The 26013-nt window shown below is 37.9% G+C and overlaps 1 protein-coding gene and 1 long non-coding RNA gene across 4 annotated transcripts in view; one reads left to right on the forward strand and one right to left on the reverse strand.

Annotated features, from left to right (window-relative positions):
• Window positions 1-26013, forward strand: part of LOC113010089 (netrin-G1-like) — a 66228-nt gene that overhangs the window by 8429 nt on the left and 31786 nt on the right. For all 3 annotated transcript variants that reach the window (XM_026148929.1, XM_026148928.1, XM_026148930.1), the window contains exon 3: window positions 21966-22609. In XM_026148929.1, the coding sequence (XP_026004714.1) occupies window positions 21966-22609 (644 nt within the window). The remainder of the gene's footprint in view (window positions 1-21965; window positions 22610-26013) is intronic.
• LOC113010090 (uncharacterized) lies at window positions 20532-25994 on the reverse strand. Its single transcript, XR_003270279.1, has 3 exons — window positions 25834-25994; window positions 25699-25752; window positions 20532-20625 (listed from the first exon to the last, which is right to left on the reverse strand). It is a non-coding gene; the product is annotated as an uncharacterized LOC113010090 (long non-coding RNA).

The following is a 26013-nucleotide window of genomic DNA, read 5'->3' on the forward strand; positions in this document are numbered from 1 at the left end:
AAAACCCAGACAAACATATGATCCCTTATGAGCAAGCACCTTGGTGACAGTGGCAAGGAAAAACTCCCTTTTAACAGGAAGAAACCTCCGGTTGGGGGTGAAGGGGAAGAAGGCAGGACAAAGACATGCTATGGAAAAGATCCAGAGATTAATAAGAACTAATAATAAATACTTCAGTCTGAAATCAGTCTGTCAAGTGAGTCCAGCACTTAAATTCAGACTGAAATATGTCCGTATTTACAAGCAAATCTGTATGTACGACCCCGTTCACAAGATGGATGGTATCAAATTTTTTGAACAAGCATTCATAGTTCGCATATGATATCATAAAGATTTTGGTGGAATTTACATGTTTCACAGGACTTTTATAATATTTGGTTCTGACTTTGCTACAAAATTTCAGTTCCCCCTTGAGATGCTTTACATAATTTTTTCTATGCGGAACACTTTATTTACAACAGATTACACTGCTAAACAAATGACATCAGCAAAACTTGCTGTTTCACTTAGGAAGTGCCTAAGAAAACAATGTCATGTTGAAAATAATCAAACTTCGAGGATTTTCCTTCACTGGATGATTGCATGTGCGTAAAGACACAAGTAGACTGTGTTCAGCCACCAAATGAAATAAATTGAAAAGATTAGCTGAGGACAAACCATATTGATCTGTTGTGAGACTTTTCTGCCTCATTGGTAGGACAGAACAGTCCCATTAGTGTAAATTCCAGCTGTATGGTAACTCTCAACTATTCTTGCTTCTGGCTAGAATGCCTTTCACCTCTGACATGAATTTGGGGTCATGATTATCTAGATCATCAAGAACACAGACTCCTTCTGGAAACACTTAAATGCCTGTTGTGTGTTTGATCTGTTTACATGCAGACTGACACCAGTGACCTTATCCACCAGTGCTTCCTGAGACTTTGTTGAAGATGAGAGGAGCATGCAAATCAGCTCTTTCAGCCAATCACTAAGTTGCCTGTTGTTGTGAGCCGACTCTAATCAGTTTTTCCCAGGAGTTGGTTTTCCTCATAGTGGATGGTCAAAGAATCCTCAATGTCTTGGCCCCCATCCCTTTCTCCATGTGTTTATGATTCCCATTTCCTATTTCGATTGCTGCTCAAAGAAGATTTTATGCATATGAAAGGTTCATTAATCATTCAATTGTGTTGTGGTTTTGCTAAAATGACAAAGATACAACCTTTTGAATTAGAGACTCAATATTCAATAATGAGACTCCAGGATATACAGGGTGTAGGAGATGTGTTCTGCATCAAGGAGTTAGCCTTGTTTATATTTTTAGCTGCAGACCTTCAGGGGTTCTTCAGAATGTGTTGGTATTAAGCCTGTTCTCCTACGGTGTGCTATGGCGCTGTCACTCAGTAGCACTCAACACTGGTATTTTTTACTGTACAGGTTGTGTGAAAGGAAGGAAACAATAAAATTGTAATATTCCGTATTAATACAAATGATCCAATTAAATGTATTTAAAAAGTTGCTGGCCAAATGATAATTATACTATTGTACCACTTGGGCATTAATGAAAATTAGCTGTTAAAACAGAGAAACTAAATAAGTGTTTTCAATTACACACCTTTTTTCTGTCTCTAAAAGCCATATTAGGCTGGCTTGTGGGGATCTGATAGTAATTCACTAAAGTAGCAAACCATTGGATCAAATGCAGCGAGAAATGAGGTTTAATGTTCAAGCATTTCATAGATAGACTTAATTTTTTGTAGTTCAAGTGCATGAGCATGGATATGTTTACTCCACAAAGCATAAATTAGCATCAGGAAGATGGATCTGGATATACTGGATAAATAAATTCTCTTTTGCTGAATAGACCACCCTGTCAAGCATTTCCCTCTGAAGCTGCCATAGTGTAGTAGTGTCTGGATTGTACCTTTCTGATTAGAGAACCCAGTGGTTTGGTGATTTGAAACGTGGCAGAAGATGAGAGATACTCTGTGCTTCCACAACATCTAGGGATCTGGCAGTTAATCTAAACGAATGAATGTGAGCTCTGAGTTAGGTGTCATCTGCCCACATGCTCTACGCTATCTTGAGCCATGCTGGTTCAACCACATCAAGTTGGCAATTGTGTAAACATTTCTGAGAGTGATTCAGTAATCGTGCTTATGCCAGCTACTCTGGGTCTAACTGGGTATATTCTTGTAATTCCTCTGAACTTTATTCAGCTCTCTCAGAATGGATGAAAGAAGTTGTGGCTGCCAGTTTGCCACACGGCCCCCTTTGGAGGCTTAGTAAGGAGAGACGAGACGAGAGCCCCGAGTAAGCTGCTTGGAGACTGCCACATTATTGACAGTCAATGCAGCAGACTTATCTTTGCTGGCAATGACAGCAGTCATTGTGAAATTTCAGTCTGTGTCTTACATGCACACAGAATTGGCGTAATAGACTTTAAAAAGACAACTAGATTATGGGGGAGAAAAGGGGACGTAACCTTTGATACATACATTGGATGTGAGGGCAATGACAGATGAATCTCCAAAACGGCTTTTTTCTCATGGCATGTAGGGGCCAGTTCTGTGGTTTCATGAATCAATGAAGACCTATTCTATGAGAAAGTCAAACTACATCTCACTCTGTGACTTTGGTAAATAGCCCCCCTTACTTGCCAGCTTCCAGTTATTTTCAATAGATCATGGTGTGCATTTATTAGATTGCAGTGAAACATCTTGCTTGTCAAGTTCAAGTTTCAAAATACAAAATGCTCAGCTGTTAACAAAGCATATATCATGTGTGTTTTTAGGCCTGAGTTGGTGAAATATTTGGTTGTGCAGAGCTTGTAATTAGGGCTAAAACTTGGTAAAGTAAAAAGCATTAGGTCTTCAATGTCAAGTCTGCACTGATGTTTGGATTAATCTGTAACAAAAAGACCTGAAGCACACATCAGTGCAAGTCCAGTGATCCTTATTTTCAGCATCTTTCGTGCTTTTCTTAGAGCAGCTTTCCAGCTACCTTCTTCACTCAACACTTCACACACCACTCGCGTCAGGTCCCTACAACTTACTAAAACAGGGAAGGCTTGACCAGGTGATGAAGAACAGCGGTGTGGGTCAGCCTCCTATGCCACCACACCCTGAACCAACTGCTCCACCCCTCCCCTTCAGCTGTGCCACAAACCACACCCCATCACATAATCACGCTCACACTATACCATCAATCTAGTACCAACTGCAAGGCAGAAAAGATTAGATTATATAAAATATGAGAATACATTGTAATTGTATTCTTATGGTTTTGACCAAAATCACTTTTTTACACTACTCCCAGTTATTTCAGTGAATAAAGAAGCAGCATTATTCATTTTATTATTTTGTATAGTTTGTGATCAGCTGTAATCTCTCACTAGTCCAATTTTCTGAGATAAAATGAGGGTCAGCAATAAGTGATGAACGTGTCTGTGCAGAACCAGGTTAAGTAGTGGTATCAAGAGTTATGTGTCTATCTCCAGTTCTGGAACTAACCAAGCAGTTCAGAGGTCAAGCCAGAAACTGTCACTGGACCTCTCTGATCTCTGTACCCCTCCTCCTCGGTGGGGAATTCACTCATCCATGTATTTGTTTGGAGACAGGGAACAGTTGGAGCATTTAACTTGCCGTCACCCCGATGCCCTTGACTCTGTTCTGAACTGGCCCTGCCCAGCACATCATCACCGCACCACTGCGTACCAAGACACCGAGATGACATGCAACATGTCCCCTGACTCCGAGAGAGGAGGAGAGTCATCATTTATTCTTTCACTCGCCTGCCACTTCTTTTGTCTCCTGGCTTTTTAATTTCCTTCTCCCTTGTTTTCTGTCAGCTGATGATGCATAATATCCATGTCTTGTTTGAACATGTGGAGGTTGGATGCTCCATATGAGGTGAGCACTTGACAGATAGAGATATGTCGGCATTATTGCCCCAGGATCTGTGACAGGTTAAATCTTAGAGGGTTGTAAATACAAAGACGGATGAATTATGCATGGAGATATAAAAGAAAATGATGGGCATTGTGGCTTAAATAGGCAGAGTATTCCTGGCTTAATATTCAAAGCATGTTTTCACTCTGATTTAGAGCACATACAGTATTATTGCTGTATATCGTAATTGCTTTATTCTGTTGTCGAGTACACAAAAGCCAGTTTTGACATTTTAATGTGTATATGAAAATACTGCTTCCTGAGCAAAAATGTTACTAATTGTGTTGCTATAATCTCAAATTACACCCCCATGATATTTGCTATCCATATAAAAGTGCATGCCTATTAAGATTATCTATTATCTATTACAAAACGGGAAAGCTTACCATTCTGATTCAGTGAAACAGATGGTTCAGTTCTTATTGTGGATTTGTGAGTTTTACACTCCACTACTTTCACCAGCATGTGATGGAACCAAGCTGGTTGGCACGGCAGATTGTCAGACCGTGATGTTTCTTGACATTATGTTTGCCAACTGCTTTTGAAATCAAGTGAAAATGTGACATACATTTCCACTTAACACAGCTGGGGTCAAGCACATGCAAGTAAGGAAATGCAGGATTTTTCAGCTGAATTACCAAAATGTATTTAAACTTCTATTGTTATAACATTGGCCAGCTGTTTCACAGATTTTTCTTTTTATATATCTCTGCAAATCCTAAGCCTTACATTTTTGCTACATATGTCAGCATGTGTTACCCTTTTTGTGGGTTTTTTGGTAATTTATCTGCATAACTCTTGATCCATTATCAAAGTGTATTCACTTTGCTGACTCAAAGGCTCTGTAATTGCTATTCATCAAATTGCTTTCTTGCCAAAGTAAGGTAAATATTATTTGTGACCCCAATCTTTTCATTGGAGCATGTTTAATTTGGATAGCTGGGTTTTCATTTTCCACAGAGAAAGTTATTAAACCTATACTGGAAACATTTAGCAAATAGAATAATTCAATAAAAAACACTCCCACAAACTTCATGTAAGAGAGATTATCGTGAGCTGAATACATCTCAGTACCTCATCATTCTCTGTTTCAACGTCAAAACATTTCATTATGAGTAGTGACACAAAGTTCCACGATTCTGTCAACGATAACCAAACATTATCCATAATTTAAATCTGCCCGATCCCCCCTTCAGAGTTGGTTCATGGAGAAGGTATGTATGCTTTCTAGTGCATTTGTAATGTATTGCTTTAATTTACTTTGAGAAAAAGGACACAGTCAAAAGACAGAGACAAATCTGGCAAGTAGGGTGGGATGGTTAAGGGAGGGTTGTGTTGGCGTGACAAAAATGTGGGAAAATTCTCAGAATAAAACCCTGTAAACAAGCATGCTTCTGGTCACATACCTGACATCATGTGCTGCCTTTGGGTTTGGAAGCTGCGTGCTTGTAGTCTGAGACCCGCCCTGCATCCATTGTGATGATTTTCAGCACAAAGTAATTTGGATACAGAAGTTGTTGTTTTCCATGCACTTTGAACTTCATGGTACAATGACAGATGCACAAGTAGAGATGAACTCATCTGTATACCAAAGTATTCTAGACTCAAATGTGAGGCCATCTGTTTGACACCTAAAGCCAGAAAGAAATTGTGTCATGTAATAGGACAATGACGGCAAGCACATCAACAAAAAAGAAAAGAATCAAGTGTTGCAATAGCCCAGTCAACTGAAGCCACATTGTCAAGAAGAACGGGCCAAAATTCATACACAGCATTGTGAGTCTTATAAAGTTATATAGAAAATGATTTCTTTGAGTTGTTGCTGCTAAAAGCAGAAAGCTACTGAGACATGGGGTGTACTTAGTTTTTCACACAAACGCACAGTCCTGTGCAAAGTTTCTTTTTCACAAGACTGTAGTAGGAATATGTATCTCAAAATGATTCAAAGGAAATCCACTTACATCATCTATGACACATCTTTTTTCCCATAGTTTAGCCACATACAGTTAGTTCGCTACACATGCAAATGCTAGCACGTGTCAAACTCAAGGCCCGTGGGCCAAATGTTGTCATTTTATGTGGCCCACGAGAGCTTGTGCACGATTGTCTTAAAATAAGTTTAGTGTACGCTGCCTAAAAGTGCTCATTGGCCGTAAAGCAGCATGTATGAAACCACAATGCATTTCAGTTATTTGAAACTCAGTGAGCCCTGGTACCAGGGACAAGAAGGAGAACAGCTAGTTTAACGTGATGTACTGCCAGATCTGTTATTTAAATATAGTAATGTGATAATGTGTGGTATCGACAGAAAGGTCAGAATCTCAGCTAAAAGTTTATAAAACCATTTCAATGACCACCAAAAAGCTAAAACAGCAAACAATTAAAGAGCAGGTAAACAGATTCTGCCAAAAGATGTAAACACAAAGCCCGGATCCCACATACAGGACATGCCCATCGGGCATGAAAAGCCAACATTTGACAGCTTCTCAAACTCCAGATTTGGTCACTCTCCAACCGAAAATCACTGAACCAGCAGCAAAAGAAGACCAGTAAACTACACTTCATATTTGAAAAACATTGTGATGAATCCCCACTTACTTTAGCTGTCTTGCTTCCACCACAATCAAATCACACTTCCTTCACAGCTCTACCTCAGTGTGCTTCAAGACTAGTTTCCCACCAAAAATCTTTATTTTCTGTCTTATTTGCTTGCTTATTACGCACCGGTCTGCCGTTGTGTACAGTGTTGTCAACCGCTGGGTTTTTTTCCCCAAAAAATGCCATCTGACAAGAAAGCCTACAGCACCAGACATTTCAGCTTTCACAATTTATGCAAAATGCTGAACTATATCTCTAATAAAACCTCTATGACTTTGTTTCTGTTTTTTTGCTTTTTACTATAGAAATCTCTGGTTTTTTTATGACTAAAGTTAAAAAAAACAACAACAACCACAAAAAATGGACAATCTGGACAATGAGCTACCAGAACTACTACTGTAATTTTATACATTTATTTCTTACAATTTAAGTCCAAAGAGTCATGCTGACCGATTTCTTTCTTTGTCACAGCAGCTTTTTCCTTAACAGGTGGAAAAAGTAAAATATGTGACTTTACACAGAAAGGGGAGTGTCATGTGTCCGGGCCTCCTAAGATCAAAGTGGGCTGTGTGTGGTCTGTAACTGTGCTAGCACATTCGTGGCACTCTACTGGCAAAGACATAATACAAACATGAGTAAATGAGCACTTAAGAAATAATTTGTCATTTCACTGGGCATGGTGCCTGTCACTACCAGTGAGCCAGCTTAACTCTTCAAGAGAAGTTATAATTCAGAGCTGTTAATGAAGTGCTTTCCCAGTGAAGATATTGTTGCAGTGACTTCCATGTGAGCATGTTTTGCTTTGCACACCTTGCCTCCTGTAGCTTTTCAGTAAAGACATAAAGGTGACTGGACATTGTCTGCTGCAATTTAAAAAATAAAAAGATATTCTTTCACTATTAAGCTGCATTCTTTGTGCTTTCTCGGCCTTCAGTGCTTGTATATCTATTCAGCATCCTTCATGCTTGACAAGCTGAACTAAATTCTTATTAAGATATAGTAATTGAATTACTCAAAACCTACTTGGCAGCATGGCTTTCTATTGGTGCCCCCTGAAAAAACTCCACTTGGTTCATCCATCTGTGAAAAAAAAATTTTTTCTAAGATGTGAAGTGCATGTGTGTGTGAAGGACTTCCAATCCCTCAAGACATTGCCTATAATTTTGCCTAGAATAAAGGGTTTCAAGCAATCAAGAAGTTCTCTCACAGGGGAGGAATGCTTTCAAAGCAGTAAACACAGAAGTCTTTGTTGGTGAGATGTTTAACAGGTTACCAGTTATTAGTGTTAAAAACACAGCAAATGTTTTAATACAATAAAATGCAAAGTAATGTAAAGTATTAAAGTGTTTGAATTTTTTTATTCAAATGTTTTTGGAAAATAATGTTAGTGCTCTTTTGCCAATTTCCAGAAAAAAAAAACATTTTGTTGAATTTCCAGAAAGGCATTCTTGTCAAATGTCTACTGTGCTGGATATGGAGGATTTAGGTTGATCAGAATGATCAATGATTATTGAGCTGATTAATAGATGAGAGGCAGTGTTAATTCATACAAGGAAATTAATCAGAGAGATTGAGCACACGCACTGAAACAAGCACAGTCTATCTACAGCACTGTGGAAAAAGTGTTTCCCCCTTACCGATTGCTTTGCTTTGTTTTGGTTTTTGCATATTTGTCAAAAATCTTTTCGATCATCAAACAAATTTTAATATTAGAAAATTATTCATGAATGCTTCCATTTTCTATCACTTATCTGGGTTCGGGTCTCAAGCTTGAGCAGAGATGCCCAGAATATCAATCTATAGATATATAGAGAGATATAGCTTGTATATAAAGATGTATAATATTTTTTTTTAATTAAATCAGTGCCCGGATACGAGAAATGGTCCCTGGAGGAAGAGATTAAAAGTTTAACTTGGGTTTGTATAATGTGATTTTTTTTTTTTGTGGCTGGCAAGAATGTCCAAGAATTACATGAGGCCGCATCTGGATATTGGCACCACCTTCATTTGGAGCTAAATGTTCAAAAAGTTGAGTTACAGACTATAGATTCTACATTTTACTGCTTTACTGTTACAGTATCATAAGGTGAAAATATACATCTTCCTTAAAAAGTTATCCTATTTGTTATTTTTTATATTTAATGAAGCAAATTAACTTTCCATTTTCAAGTCTTTAAGCTAAGCAGGCAAACAGCTTATCAATTGTAGCTTCAAATTATCCACAAACATGACCAAAACAATTCTGCACTGTTCTGTTAAGGTGATAATATTTATATTGCATCAGACTTACCATATGTTGCCTTTAAAATCTCAAACAAGTCCAAATGAGAAAAATGAAATTTGAAAGGGTCAGCCCTTACAGAGCATTGTTTTATGTTTTTGTATTTTTTTTTAAAGAATCATGCACTGAGTAATAGGGGTCAGACTTGAAAGACAGAAATGGTTAGGAGATGACAGGCAACTGTTGCAACCCACCTCCCCTTAGGAAACCCAGCCATCATGTTGTCAGGCCATATTGATCGCTGAGAAAGAATGAAAAGAGAGGGAGGAAGTGAGAGGTAGAGATGTAAAGTACAGAGGGGAAGAGTGTTCGTTTCCAAAAGTGGCTGGTGCGATTTTATCATGCTCAGTGAAATGGTGACATTTCAGTAATGTTTTATTCCTTACTTTGGCATTTCAAATTAATAAAAGCCTCTAATAACTATGCAGACTGAAAAGATGGAGGTTGAGTTGACACACTATGAGCTAACACACTGATGAACAATGCAGCAATTTCACTCTCACACTCGCCTCATTCTTGCTTTCACTCTTTCAATTTCATCCCAGTTTCTACCAATTTCTTAGAGATGGCCCCTGCATCCCATTGTGAACAGCTAAGGACTGAGTAGGTGTCTTTTGATTTTCTTCTCAATTAGAGTGCACCTAGAACCAGTGATCGATTTCTATCTGATTCCAAGCTGCTTATATGAAACAAATGAGTCAAATCAATAAAATATTGATTTCACGGCAGCTTATCAATGTATACTTAGCCTGTCAGCATTCTGAGGCAAGAATTGGATTACACTTTAATTCTAATTTAGTTTCAAAATACTTGCAAACTGTAGGGCCAAATAGGACTGAAAGTGAGTGCACTGATGCAAACAGTTGCCATTTTGTGGGTTTTATGTGGCAAATGTTAAACAGGACACAAGCCTCTTTACTCAGCAAGTTTACCTGGACTACAGAGTGAAAAATATGTTAATTCCAGTGGAATAATTTGTTTATGAGGTCAAATTACTTGGTATTAATAAGTTTGACTTTGGTGAACATGAACTTCCAGGGCTGAAAACATTTGAACATGCATTTAATGGCAAGAGGTAGATAAGAAGGTGTTACAGATTATACTCTATAGCTGGTATTAGTTCAGAATTATGCCTGAAACAATGGTTTATATGATCTCTTTAGGACTGTTTGGAGTCATTTACTTGCACTTTTGGATTAACTGATTAGATTTAGATCTAATATCAAGGTCATTGTGACCTTAAGTTTGTGGACCACTATTCTGAACCCTGATATGATTGCTCATGTCTGGACAGGTAAATACTGATTTCACTGACACAGGCATGCAAGTAAGACTTTGTATCATGTAAAAACAAAATGGCATTTAGCCAAAATGGAAAAAAAATAATTCATGCAAATAAAAGTTTGCTAGAAGGTGTAAATAAATCACTTCCAATCTCCAAATGTAAACACAACCTACTGTTTTGCATTGCTATGGAAACTTGAGGTGGGCCTCTATTATAAGCAAGTTTCATACTTAATATTTGTGTATAAGACATAAACACAAGATGTGCAAGATATCTGTGACTAAACTGGCAAACAAAGAGTATATGTGCTAAAAAGTATAATGTCAATATATGCAGTCACATAAGACAAAGGCTCAAAATGTAATTCTGTGGTTTTTCACGTCTTGCTGGGTTCTTACTATAGGTACAGAAAACAACTCTTCCAAAAATACTGTCAAAGTATTTGGACAATGATTTTTTTTGTAATTCTGCCTCTGTACAACACCAAAGTGCATTTTAAATTGAATAGTCAAAACGAGGTTGGACTAATCTAGTGACTTTTAGCTTTAATTCAACTGATTTAAAAATACTGCACTAATTATGTAAGAAATACAGGCAATTTTGTAAATAATTCTCCATTTTTAGACGCTTAAAAATAACTGGACTTTTGAGCAGGTTTATGGCAAGTGAGGGCTGTTTTCTTCTTTCTTTCTTTCATGACAAATTAAGCAGATAAAAAATCTGGAGCTGATTCTTTCTCATGAACTTACATTTGGTAGCTGCCTATTGGAAATCTCAATATGAGGTCCAAAGAGCTGCTGGTGCATTTGAAAGAGGTCCATTATTAAAATGAAGAAAAAAATAAATCTATCAGAAAGATGACAAAAACTTGCTAATAGTGGTTAGAGTAGCAATCTGGTCCACCCTCAAAGAAAGTGAATCTACAGGCCTGCTCAACAACACCAACAAGCCTGAAAGATCACAGAAGACATCTCGAGTGGATGATCACAGAGTTTTTCCCTTGATTAAGAGAAACCACATCTCAGTGTCTAGCCAAGTCAAAAATAGTCCTGAGGAGGCAGATGTATCATTGATGACATCTACAATGGACAGACACCTCCAGCAATAGAAATACAGACAGTTTAGAAAAGGTGTAAACCACTGCTTAAACTCTATAAAAAGCTCTTAAAGGCAGTGCCCAGTTGTGGAAAATGATTCTTTGAACATATGAATGCAAGCTTTATGACATAGAATAAGGCCATATTAAAAAAAAAAAAAAAACAGTATTGTTGATCATTTTGAAAATAGTCAAAATTGTATTTTGAGGAAAAAGTTGAAATAATATTTTGAGAAAGACAAACTGCCATATTTGCTATACCCTTTACAAAAAAGCCTTGTGTAGTAGAGATAGTGGAACAAACTGATCAGCCGTCTTGTGATAAAACATACTTCCTCTTTATTGTGCAAGGGTGTAACCATCCTTGCATCTAGCCATGAACAGAAATTTAATTTTGTACAAATCCACTCTTCCAAGTTTGTGTGGTTTTTCTGACTGAGCCGCCGCAGCCGCAGATTTCTGCACCAGCTTTTCAGCATCCTTATACTCATCACCACAATATGTTTATGTGACAAAAGAAAAATTATTTCCTTCCTTGTTACTAAAGCTGATTCTGAAGTATGATTTCACTAACTTAGAGGGTATAGCATCTATGGCAGTTTGTCTTGAAACAACAATTGTAAACACTATCTCAACTTTTATCTCAAAATGATTGATAGTATTTTTTTAATGTGCCCCTAATACTCCTTTGTACTTTCACAAGAATGATGGCAAAAGTATGGATAGGGAAAGAAACAGCTCATAGTCTGAAGAATAGCATCAAACATAATGGAGACAGTGTTAGATCATGGATCTGTATGGCTGCCAGTGAAACTACTACTATTTATTTATTATGTGAGTGCTAATATAAATAGGAGAATGATTTTTGAAGAGTACAGGGCTATACAGTCTGTTCAGATTCAGCCAGATGGTGTAGAACTGATCACTGATTACTTCACAGTGCAAGTGGATAATGACCCAGAATAAACTGCCAAAGAAAAATAAGTTTTTCAAGGCAAAGAAATTGGATAGTTTGATCTTAACCCAGCAGAGTCTGTTTTTAGTGCTGAACACAAAAATGAAGATAGGCACTCATAAACAAGCGGAAACTGAAGATGGTTGCAGTAAAAACCCGGAGAAGCATCTCAAGGGAAGAAACTCAATATTTGGTGATGTCCATGATGTCCGCTATTTAAAATTATGTTAGTCTGTCCAGCCTGTCCAATTTACTTTTGCACGCTTGCTTACTTTATACAGAATCAAAACCTTTTAAATTTGAGTGGTGTTTTTTTTTTTACACAGAAATATCTGACTGCATTAAGTGTTCTGTCTGACAGGTCTTGACAAGAGAAATATAAATTGTGCCATATAAGTAGGCAAAGAGATAGAAATCTACCAAAGAGAATTAAACATCTTCTATTAATCACTGAAACATCCACTCTTTATAGCATTGCTAAAGCTTTTTATTGAATTCTGACACAAGAGAGGATATATCCCACACAAAGCAGATACCTACAAAGCACACACAGCAATACACAGATACACATGGGTGTATAAACATACACATCCACATATACACATATACAAGCAAAATCAGCCACACAAATACACAAGTACAAAACACATTAATTCACTTCTCCATATATAAATGCACAAATTTCATACACAGAATCAAGTGCTCACCTCCAACATCCCCCATGATAATAAGGCAGTGTTAAATATACCCCACTGGAACTCTGCCACATGGGATAGATAATGAGGCCAGGTGTTAATTAATGTGGAGTGCGTTTCTCCTAGTCTGTTGACACCCTGTGAATCCCAATCAAGACTGGGGCACTGGATCGTGGTGCGCTTGATTTGCCAAGCAGTGTACTTTAAAAGGCCAGACTGGCTGTGCTGCAACCCTCAAAGGGACTCCTTTGGCAAGAGCTGTGTTCCAAAGGGCGGAGTGTTTGGCATGTGGCAAATTGAAACACGAGCGCCGGGAGAAGTTTGTGTTTTCGTTTTGATCAAACGTCTGCACCAATAACACATTACAACACCCTCCGATATGTTGTTTGCATAACTATCTCATGCATAAGATTTTATCTGCAGTATGCGGTGTCATGCGTGACACTCAGAGGAACATACTGGTGTATTTGCACAGTTTTCTCAAATAACCATTGAGTATATGTCTTATTTATTATCTTTGACGGGTATAAAAACTCTTGCTATTACATTTGTCATGGGGCTAAATTTTTTGTCATGAGTTTAAGGACTGGCTAATCTTAATTTCCTGTTTTATTTTGAAAATATTTTATATCTTGTGTCTTTGGTGTCTTTTGTTCTTATCTTTGTTTTCTTGCCTTTTGTAATGTCTGCCCTAATTGTTTTCACTTGTGTGACATTGTCAGTTTCCCCTGAGAATGCATATATAGCCTAAGATCTATATATAAGACCTTTATATAGCCTCTTTCTCAGATTTTTTGTTTTCCATGTTCGGTTTTGTATATCAGTCTGTTTTTCCAACCTTGTGTCCTTGAGGGTTTTTTTCCCCTGCGTTATTTTTTTTTCCTTCGTTAGATTTAATATTTTTCTGCCATCTTTATGTAGCATCTTGAGTTCCTACCTTTTTGTAACTGGTAAATGGACTGGTTCTTATATAGTGCTGTGCTACTCTATCCGAGCACTCAAAGTGCTTTATACAACTTGCTTCATTCATCCATTTACACCCATTCATACAGGCATTCTTTCTTTGCTTTCTATGCAGTTAAGGGTTAAAGTGAGATTCAGAAGGTGGGGGAACCCTAATATCTGTGCAGTGGCTCAGCACAGGGGAAAAAAAAAAAATCACAGTAATTTCTGTTGTGAGCTTCAGTAGATTTTCTTAGTCTGCAGGATATAATCAGCTGATGTGCTGCTGATTGTGGATTTACACATCAGAATCAAGCAAGATGTACACAGTTTGAGCAGTTATCATGCCTAATGTCCATCCCTTTCACTGACACTATACTGTTTATACTCACAGTATAAAGTTGGAATTCAGTCAGTTAATTTGAATTAATCAGCTTAATGCAAAATGATCTCTGCTACACTTGATGTAAACCTAAATCTGACCACGAGCACCACAGCCACTGTGAATTCTACTGCAAGCTAACCTGCTTATCCTGCACAAAACTATCCAGTATGTTCATGCAACATTTGAATAACACAGACATAGTATACTTTGTTTTGCAGGAGGTTTCACAATATGAAAATACATAATTTATCAAAACACATCCTATACAAAACCAATATGTGATTAAAATTATGACATCAGATATAAGCTTTAAATTTGCAGTTTATCGAGTGTTACTGAGCAGGCCTTACCTTTAAATCTAACCTTTTTTCTTCCTCTCCTGTCCTGTCTGTCTTCCTACAGCTTCCTTAAAATTACCTGACAAAAATCCTCCTCCCTTCACATTTCCGTATCTTCTGTAGTGCTAGCCAGATGCAATGTAAGGAGTAGAAAGTAAAAAGTTGCTAGAAAAATAAATACTCAAGTAAAGTACAGATACCTGAAAATTCTATGTAAGTACAGTAACAAAGTATTTGTACTTCATTACTTCACATCTCTGAGGTTAAGTAATGGTTATATTAACTTTTTTTTTATCTCCTCTGTAAAGCTCCTGCAATTTATAATAAGTATAATTTTACTGTTAAAAATATTTAGTTTAAACTATCCTATTGTCTTGTGTATTAAATGTACATGTTTTATATATAATTTAACTTATGTGTCGTCAGGTCAGTAACACCCATATCCCACCAACCTCAGAAATGATATGATAGCCCGCCCGCCCGCCCGCCCACCCCCACCACCCCACACACACACACACACACACACACACACACACAGGTCGGATGTCCTTCATTCCTCTGAAGGTCAGAAGAATGAAAAGTCTGGCTCTGTTGTGAACCACTGCTGGCCCTGACTGCAGGTCATTAAAGCTCTATTGAGTTTCTGCCAAAGCTCTGACTCTACCAATATCTCACCATGGCTCATCTCAGCTGTCTTTTCTGTCCAATTTATACCAAGCCCTGAAAAGATCAACACCCAGCCTCTGTGCTCACTATACACATGTGCATTCCTGGATATCATCGTTTTGGCCTGTCGCCTGTGCATCATTACAAATGTATCATCCTCACTTAAAGCCAGGAACAGTATGAGTTCAGTTCAAAAGAGAGTTTTCCTGAGAGTTGAGAATTTATTGTCACATCTGATGGGCATCTTCTGATTTTGTCGAGTGGCGCTTCAGCTCAAATTATCGCCATTTTGGTTTTCTTGGATCAACTACCTGAACACTGAATCGCAGCCGAGTTACATCTTCAAACTGTCATTTGTCAGGGTTTCTCCTCCTCTGGTGCACCCCATGAATGAGGATGGGCATCCGATTGTGTGATAAAGGGGGTTTGGGCCAGCGACAGGTCTGCAGGTGTCATGCGGCAAGTCAGGAGGTGCAAGGCCGAGCAGGATGATGGGCTGATTAATCCAGCAACACCTCAGGTCCAATGGGAGAGATTTTGCTGCCACAGAGGTGCTGAGTCAAATAAGTTACTGAAGTCTCAGTACAAACTAGCGAGGCACACGCAGGTCACAGATTAATATTACCAGGGTTCATATTGCACTTTTACTTCAATTTGTACATATAAACAAATACTGAAGCATCTTAAAAATTGTAGTTGCAGATTTCATGAATAAGAATGGAAACCACAGAATTATACTACAACAATCTCCAAAGTACCAAGAAGTCATGTTGTTGTGTATTTCAGGAAGCCCACAGGTTAGTCAGATTTACCGGGGAAGAAAAAGTGTGGGTGAGTGGAAAATTATCATAATATTATATTATCAAAATAATTATCAACCTCTATTAAAATTATTCAAAATCTTGCTAATTTAAACTTTTCCATTTTAAGTCCACTGCTATTTTCTATAAACCTCCAAATAATGCGGTTTAGATAATCTAGATAAACTCTTGTTTTTTCCCTTACCCCCTCAGATTTTATCATGCAAATAGTGCTTCTGGTTGTCACATTTACTTTGGCCACCCACACTGCAAGAAAAAAATGCTTGCTGCATTTATATGCTTATTTTTGTTGCATTGAATCTGATGAAATTGCATTTTTGTTTTTTAACATAAATGCTTACTGAATCATTGTTATCAAGTTGTCAGTTTTAGCTAGAACTGAAAATGTGGTTTCTCTCCTTTTTTGTATAAATTTGTTCTCTACTCCATTTGTATAAGCATGCATACAGAGTATCATTGTAGATATGTATTATTTTGTATATGTAGGTGCTAATGTGGGTTAACACTCCATATGAAAACCCATGGAAGTTGTTTGATTTAGTCTGACTCTTAGTAATAACTTGAAAAATATGACTTTATAAATGTCATCATTATGTCTTCCTTTTGTTTTTCTTAGTCAAGGTAAACTTAAGTGCACAAATTGCATCTCTCTTCATATCCTCTGAGCCTCTTTTTGCACCTAAAATTGAACACATTTATCACAGGGTAGTGTGTAAATTTAAATGAGACATCACCATGAAAAAAGTGAAGTCTAATTCACTTAATACACATTTACTATGCAAAGTGATATGTCTCCAAGCAATAGACAGACAAAGTAAACCAGCCAAAACATGTTAATGTTCAGTCTGAAAATAGTCTGAAATAATAAGCACGCCTTAAAGAAGATGACTGGAGTGCAAAACTATGCTGAGTTCAATATGTAATCTGTGCTTCAGGTCCAGAAATCTGTCAGCTAAACTGATTGGTTGGATTGCCTCTATCCGTTCTTCAGCAGTGGCTGTCACTGGCCACAGAATTTATCTTCCGAGCCACATCCTCTGTCAAACGGCACCTCAACAGGAGGTTGCACTTTGTCTATCTCACAGGCCATATGTCACTCATTTAAGCATCTGCCTCACACGTGTGTGTGTGTGTGTGTGTGTGTGTGTGTGTGTGTGTGTGTGTGTGTGTGTGTGTGTGTGTGTGTGTATAAAATGTGGGTCTCCCTCATAAATGGCTGTACAGTATAGGCTCCAGAGATTAGGACATCATTTGCTGTTCAGGCCTCCTTTCACTCTTTCACTAAGGCAGTGCCCCCGGACGGATCATCTAGCATCAATAGAAACTGTGCTCCGTTACACAGCAGCCATGAGGGTAACAGAGATGTCAGCAATGCCAATGAATGATGACCCATTAGACGCTCTTGCAGTGTTGTATGTTCTGTAATGTCAGTGGGTGTGAGATACATAGGAAGGTCATCAATCTATAACATGAACCTATATGTACTATGCAAGATAAAGATTTAATGAGAAATTATAGTGATAATATGGATTTGTAGATCTGCATGAAGAAGAAAATTTTCACATGACTATGCAGTTCTGTAAAAAAAAAAAAAAAAAAAAAAAAAACCACAAAGTATACTACCCCATGAGACAATGGTTTATAGAAACACTCTTAGCAGTGATAAGTTGAAGCAATTATTTTCTGTATGAGTTTTTCGGTCTCTTACATCATTGTGGAGTTATTTTACAACATGTCTTTAGTTCATTGTGATTTGTGGACTTTGTTTAAGGACAGCTTTTTTTATTCTCTACCACCACATTTCAATCAAGTTGAGGTCTGGACTTTGACTTTGTCATTGCAACATTTTGATTCTTTTCTTTTTCTTTCTTCAACCATCAGCTGAATGCTCTAGACGAGCAAACTATCAAAACCTCTGTCTGCAGAGAGTTTCTTGGACTTCATGCAGTTAAAATCAGCCCTGACTCGCAGTCTGCATTATTTTTTTTTACTGTTTTTTCCATCTACAAAACTGTCAGGTTTTCAGAAAGTATTGCAGAGTGGTTGATAGGTCTGAGTATTTTCAAAAGCCACAGAAAATTAAGCTAGCTAATTTAGGGCTTTTTAAAATGGATAACTAAACAGTTACAAGCAAATAAAAGTTGGTTTCCACCTAAATTATTCTGTTTGAAGGAAAAATATGAACTCAGCTTTCAAATTATTTTGACCTGCAGGTCTAACAGTACTACTTGCTTGCACTGTTAATGTTCACTGTCTTTTTGTAACAATCAGTCAGTTACAATCATCTGACTGTGAAGCCACTGGCATCACTGTGTGTCTGCAATCATCCTGTGTGCAGAGACCTCTTTTATAGAAGTGCTCCCACTTATTGATAATTAATTTATTAGCCGCACTGTTTAGGAGAACCTGGCTGCTATTTTTTAAATACTTATTTATCCAGGTAAAAAAATCTCATTCAGATACAAATCTCATTTCCAAGAGAGACCTGGCAACTTAATTCCTGAAAGTAAGAATGTTTTTCACAAATCTGCATAGAGTCCTTGGAAAACTTTGCTTTTCACGTGACCATAAGGACCGTGCAAACATGTTGGCTACTATAATTCTTCTAATTTGACAATTAGTTTTGTCTAAATGCTTTCTGTCTGTTAAATGTGAAATAAATCTTCTTGTCTACTAAAATAAGGTGATATTTAAAAAAAAAAAAAAAAAAAAAACAACATGCTGCTTTAGCAAAAATGTGTTTTTAGTATTTCAAACATGCAGTGGAATTGATATTGTAGTCGAATCATATCATCACCATGAAACATTTTGGTTAGAAGTGGTGCCATTATTACTTCAATTATATTTTTGTGGCACCAGTTAATTTGTTTGGCCACATTTTTCATTTGATCAATATCTCATTTTAGTCCAAAACTCAGGGGTTTTTTTTCCCCAAATCCTCTGCTGACTACTTGCCCCTATGATCACAGGTAAAGGATCAAGTTGAGAGGGTTTATTGTTTTTTAATAGCTTCCCCCCCGGCATAGCGCTGTAGCCTTGGTCTTGAATGACCACAGAAGGTATTGATCTTCATAAGGCACTGTTTTTGTTGTTAAATAACCACCACAGGAAATCCGATGGAAGGTCCTGACCTTTGTCTAAGTCTTTCATTTCACCTAAACTGGGCTATATGAAAGCAGTGAAGTATGGTGGGGTTTACTGGTAGAAACTAAATACTGTACATGTCACTTCACGTTCAACTGGAAAAGAGACTTTAGATTATTGTTTGTTATTAATGATGGACAGGGCTTTTATGAAAGGTTTGTCCCTAGCCAGCTCCCAAATATGAATGGGCTGTTTGGTTAGAGTGATCACTTCCCCGAAGGCCTGAAAGTTGAGGCAGGCACTAAGAAAATGATTATGGATCAAATTTATGACTGCTTTCCACTGGTCTCCCAACACTTCTACTAGTGTGATGAAGCAAATTTCTCTCTTTTTAAAGCGTCTGTTCACTCTGTTTCTCACTGTTCTGCTGGGAAATTGTTTTTCTCATTAGCTACGGACGCCGTGGTCGGAGTTCTTCATATCGACTGTGAATAAGGCTGCCATTTCGGAAGATGCAAAAACAGCCACCCCACTGCTCCCCGAACCAAACCATGACAACAAATAAATCAAATATAGGTGAAAATTCATGGTCTTGAATGACAACAGGGAAATCACTCTCTTACAATATATTTCTCTCCCTCCCTCTCTCTCTAGGTAACATTAAGGTTTGAGCTCTGAGCAGACCTCCAAGGCTGTTCAAGCACAAGTAGGGAATATAAGGAGCCTTAGCACACATCACTGGTAAACAGTTGACTCAAGTACAATTTATTGTCCCTGTGGCAGAACTCAGGCAGCCACCAACCTGCCTATTACTGCGCAACTCTCTCCTTCAAATCTCTCTTTCTCTGTGTTTCTACAGCCCGGCCTTTCAAGCTTTTGTGTTAGCTTTGTATGTGTGTGGGTGTGCATGGGCGTGAGAGGAGAATACTTTTAGCAGCTGAAGTCTTGCTTTAAAAAAGGTTACATTCACTTTCCCTCCCACTCTCTCTTATTCTTACAATCTGTGGTGGCAGCATAACCCTTATTACCCTCCTAATTGGATCATGCAATGCTCCTTTGAGTCAGCTGAGCAGGCCTAGTGACCCACAATCTTTCAGTCTTGTCATCAAATAGTTATCACTTTTAGCTGAGGAGTAAGGAACTGATAACATATCATAGTCTCACAGGAAATAATGCGGTCTCTGGAGAGCTATATCTAAAGCAGGGAAGTCATCCATACATTTTCCTGTGAAGAAAATAAAGCATCACTTTTTTTTTCCCTCTTTGGGGAGGAGATATTTGATGCACTTACTCAAAAACAAAAAGCAGCTACTGGTCTTTTCAAATGAAATATAATAGCGTCTGCTTATCAGTATTCCTGGCAGTGATCTTCAGAGAAAGTGGCAGTCTGGGTTGAATGCACTACAATATTGGAGAGATAAGTGACTAATGTTGCAGATAGCACTTTTCTCACCTTTAGATAATTTTGCGTGTAGAGTGTTGGATGATTGCTGATTATCGAACCGCTTTACAGTTGATCTGAATCTCTTCAGCACTTAACCTCATTGTTCCTGCAGCAGAGGTGAGAGGAATGTCAATTGGAGTGTGTCTTCTGCTCTCTGGGCCTGTTTCAGCTCTCTCTGCTCCTCTCTTTGCCATCCACACACACACACACACACACACACACACACACACACACACACACACACACACACACACACACACACACACACACACACACACACACACACAAATACATACACACACACAAACAAACACATTCAGAGCTCTCTATCCCTCTCACTCACAAACAAACACACAGACATCAAGAGCTCCTCTTTTCCTCTCACAAACATGCTCACTCAAACATCCAGACTCACTATGGTACAGAGCAGACACAGGCCTATGAAAAATGCATGTCCCTTTGCGTGTTTCATAAGAAACACTCATCAGGATTCCATTCCCATCTCACCTGAAATACAACACAGGAATATCAATTACGAAAGCAATTTGGGTGGCAGTTTAGGCAGGGAATTCGTGCAGCTAGAATATGGCATCCACAGTGTCATCTTAGTGAGAGGGTCACTGTCTCCTGGAGCAGATTATAAAATACACATTGGCCCTGAATGTGATAGAATGTTACTGAGTACAGCAGTGGGATCGTGAGCCAACAAGGCAATGTAAAAGTAAATAACTTTTCAAGTTAAAGTACCTCAACCTGTGGGATATTTTTGGATGAGAATATTGCTCAATGTTGCCTTATAACTGTTTTGTAAGTTGTGGCATTTCTACTGAATACTTTATGAAAAACTAAATATTTACCTACCGTTTTGACAAGTCACTTGCCAAGCTTTCTTTTCTAAAACCACAAAGGGCAGCTTTTAAACTGTCAAGTACATAGTAGAAAACAATTTCTGTGCAAAGGTAAACTGGCACGTTAAAATGTTTCAGTATTGGCTGCATTTCTAATGTTTTACTGCTGCTTTGATCATTGCCTGCCTGCCTGTTTAGCTGAGGGAGTTGCTCCCTGATAGATTGTACAGGTGTTAAAAGGGAAGCAGTGTATAAAGAAGTGCATTTTCAACATACCTTGCACACTGAACGCTTGTCAGCAAATTGTGAAATCTTAATTCACTCTCATGAATAGGTCGTGCAGTTTTAACTTTCTTTTGGTAAATTTGATGTTGCATTCATTTTTATGCTACAGTTGTCTTGTGCTTTTCACTAAAATTATTACAGATTCTGAAGTTTTCTTGCACATGTTAAAGAGCTCACATCATCGCTCAATGGGCATTTTTAAAGTAATACATTTTTAAGAATATACTTTTAAATACTGGATTGCATCACATACAGAATGGGGCAAAAACAAACATGTTAATCGATACTTGTATCTTTTTTTGTTTTTTTATAGGAGAATCCTTATATGTGCAACAATGAATGTGATGCTGCCACTGAGGAGCTGGCTCATCCTCCAGAGTTGATGTTTGACATTGAGGGTCGCAACCCGACAACTTTTTGGCAATCAACGTCATGGAAGAAATACCCAAAGCCTCTGCAGGTCAACATCACGCTGTCATGGAACAAGACAATTGAGTTGACTGATGACATCGTACTCACATTCGAGTCAGGCCGACCAGAACAGATGGTCCTGGAAAAATCACTCGACTACGGCCGGACCTGGACCCCTTACCAGTTCTACGCCACTGACTGCCTGGACGCTTTCACCATGGAGCCCAAGACAGCGAATGACCTCACCCAGCAGACCTTGCTGGACATCATTTGTACCGAGGACTACTCTAGAGGGTACGTGTGGAAGAATGACAAGACAGTACGTTTTGAGATAAAGGACCGCTTTGCATTGTTTGCTGGGCCTCGACTACACAACATGGCCTCACTATATGGCCAGTTGGATACCACCAAGAACCTGAGAGACTTCTTCACAATCACTGATCTAAGGATTAGGCTGCTGAAGCCAGCCACTGGAGCCACCATGGTAGATGAGAACAACCTATCTAGATACTTCTACGCAATCTCTGACATCAAAGTGCAGGGCAGGTAAGCTCTTTTACATATGGTAATGTTCAGTAGTAATAGTTTCCTCAGAAAGTATTCAGATTCTTAGCATTTATGCACTTCAGCTGTTTTTTTCCACGTTGAGCAGATTTTTACCTGCTTTATTAAGATGGACTTGCAAAGATGAGCATTTTGGGGGTCAATATTTTACTCCCAGTCTAAACAACTTAGCCACGATGAAGAAGTAGTAGTAGTCTTTGGACTCTTTGATTTGTGGCTGATTTCATTCCCGTGGCACATCTGAGCATTCTCCCTGTCCTTGCTATTGAGGTTCACCACCATGTTTCACTGTAAAGGTATTTGCCCTTAGGCTGTTCAACAGACATAGTATTCGACAGCAGGGTTCAGAACAGTCTGTCTAATCAGGACATAGAATCTTTTCCTTTATATTTTACTTTAAATTCTGTTTGTCAACTCAGATGTGAGCTTTCATGTGTTTCTTGGTTCATTATATTTAGCATTTCTAGTATAAAGGTTTGACTGATGAACAACGGCAGAGTTGGTTGACAACCAACTCCATAAAAAGGTCTGGTCATTCCAAACCTCCCTTATTTCAGAGTCACTGAGATGACAGATTTATGGAAACTGAAACTTTAGAAATGATTTTACACTGCTGATCCACACCGTGTCACAGTTTTAACAGAAAGGTCTGCAGAGAGTTTCTTGGACCTTGTGTCAGTTAAAATCAGTCCTGGCTGGCAGTGTCCATTATTGTCAATTACATCTGCAAAAATTTAAAATCATCTTTCCATGTCATCATTATGAGCTATTGATTTTTTTTAAACTACGTAAATTTCCATCTACAAAACTGTCAGGTTTTCAGAAAGTACTGCAGAGTGTTTGATAGGTCTCAATATTTTTGAAAGCCACAGAAAAGATAGCTAATTTAGGGCTTTTTCAAATGGATAAGTAAACAGTTACAAGCACGTAAAAGTTGTTTTCCCCCTAAATCATTCTGTTTGAACAAAAACTATGAGCTTATCATATATATGCATGCATGCATGCACACACACACACACACACACACACACACACACACACACACACACACACACACACACACACCTTAATAGGTTGTTGTAGTTGCATATTTGTGTTTATGTTCAGTGCTACTGAATGAATGACAAATGATTTTGACTTGTAGGTCTAACAATACTACTGGCTTGTATTGTTGTTAATGTTCACTGTTTGTATCAGTCAGTTACAATCACCTGACTGTGAAACCACTGGCATCATTGAGTGTCTGCAATCATCCTGTGTGCAGAAACCACTTGAAAAAAAAATTGCCTGGAGACAGTACTTTACATTTTGTCCCCCACTGTCCAGATATGAAGTGAGATGAATGATTGAAAGACTGGATTCATGTTGATAAGCAGGCTTCCTAATGAAAGAAATTGGTACAAAGGTACACTGTTAGAAAAAACATCTTTAAAAAAAAAACAAAAAAAACAAAAACAGTAATATTCCGGCAGCTGGGGCGCCAAAATAATACCGTAAAATAACAGAAAATAACTCAAAAATACGGTTATTTCCAGTAATGAAAATACAATTTGTTGCCCTAATTTTACATGGGATTTTGCCTTTTTCAAGTGCTTTTAAACATTAAATTAGGAACAAATTAATGGATTCCATTCATATCGCGCATTTTGAGACCCTCAAAGCGCTTTACAATTCCACTTTATAATTCCCCTCTGGCCAATATCAGTAGGCGGTAGGTGAAGTGTCTTGCCCAAGGACACAATGACCAAGAGTGTCGGAGCCGGGGCTCGAACCGGCAACCTTCTGATTACAAGGCGAACTGCCAACTCTTGAGCCACGATTGCCCTAAATAGCAATAATGATAATAATAATAATTATTTGATGTAAAAAAAGTTTATAAGAATCATTTTATGCATTTTTCCATAGCATTACATTTTCAAATAACGGACAAATATTTGTGAAATCATGATACATTTGTGAATGTATTTTAACAATCTAAATATGCATATGTACAGACAAATACATAAAAAAAAAGAAAATTATGTTTTATTACATTACAGTGATTTTACGTTAATTTATGTAGCGAGTAAAAGCCACCGAGTAACTGCTAAGGGCCTCTATACTACTCATGCAAACTTTCAGGACCAAAGCTCTTACAGAAACGAGCCCAGAATAAACGGGACAAGAGGGTCGATATCAGTCAGATACGTTAAAATTTATTATTTTAAAAGAAAACAAAGGGTTTGCAAAAGGCCTAAAACATCAAAATGGGGAAGGTCACTAACGACCACAATATAGTTTTATTGGTGCAACCTGCCCATATGGAAAAGATATATATAAATCTTATAAAGTTTGTATCTGTCTTGTGTGAAACTTGTATGAAAAGCATATAAGAGTGAAAACAGATATAAGGTCCCTTGAAAAATTATATAATGAAACTTGTATGTTTTGGATACTTACTAAAACAATATATGAAAGTAATGAGAAAGTGGCCACTTTCATGAGTAATCACATTTTTTACTATTTCTTTCTGTATTCACAGTTTTTACCATTTCTTTTCCGTATGGGTGCCAGCAATGCAACTATCACCTGAGGGCTTGCTCTACCCCGGTGGTCCCAGATGCTCGCTGCTTTAAAAGAAACAAATCCACCCCAAATAAATACGAGCCCAACAGAACACTTATCGCATGCACTGTGTTTTAGTTCAGGCAATAATTGGTGCCACTAAAATCACTCTTAATAAAACTTATTCACTGCAAATCCACACGGAGCACCTCTAAAAGACCTAATTCCCCTAAGGTAAGAGCCCAGCTCCGGGATTGCACATTGCCCGACTAATATTGCACCAGCCCAGTAGAAATAAAAACAAACCCAGCATAAAAAACAAATAGTTTTAAAAGGTGACCCTACTCTAAAACCAACTTGGGAGAAAAACGCAAAGAAAAAGAGAAGGAGGAAAAAAAACAGTGACAAATTCACATGTGCAGCCTGTCCTGCAGAAGGCAGTACAATATAAATTAGATTGTAGTGCATAAATATACTTTTTTTTTTTTTTTTTTTTTTTAAATGTCAAATGTATTAAGTTAACATACCTCCAGCAGACAATTGTGTTTGCTGCACACCTGGCTTGTCTTCTAAAATCACTACTAGAAACATGAAATACAATAAACATCAAATACATTTCAACGAATTTTTTAAAAAAGCACTGAAAGAAAAACAGCCTGTACCTCGAAACTCTGCTGTAGAGGTTTAAAACAACCGTTTGTGTAGAAGACAATTAAAACTTCTCAGGCTCTTCACCTACTCACACAACAATTGTTCACAGCCGCTCATCAGTACAAATGAAACGACGAGCACCTGCTGCTACTTGGGTCCCCTGGGTCCTAAAGCCTTCCCCATTGCATTTA

The sequence above is a fragment of the Astatotilapia calliptera genome, chromosome 18 (assembly GCF_900246225.1).
Source record: "Astatotilapia calliptera chromosome 18, fAstCal1.2, whole genome shotgun sequence".
NCBI lineage: Eukaryota > Metazoa > Chordata > Actinopteri > Cichliformes > Cichlidae > Astatotilapia > Astatotilapia calliptera.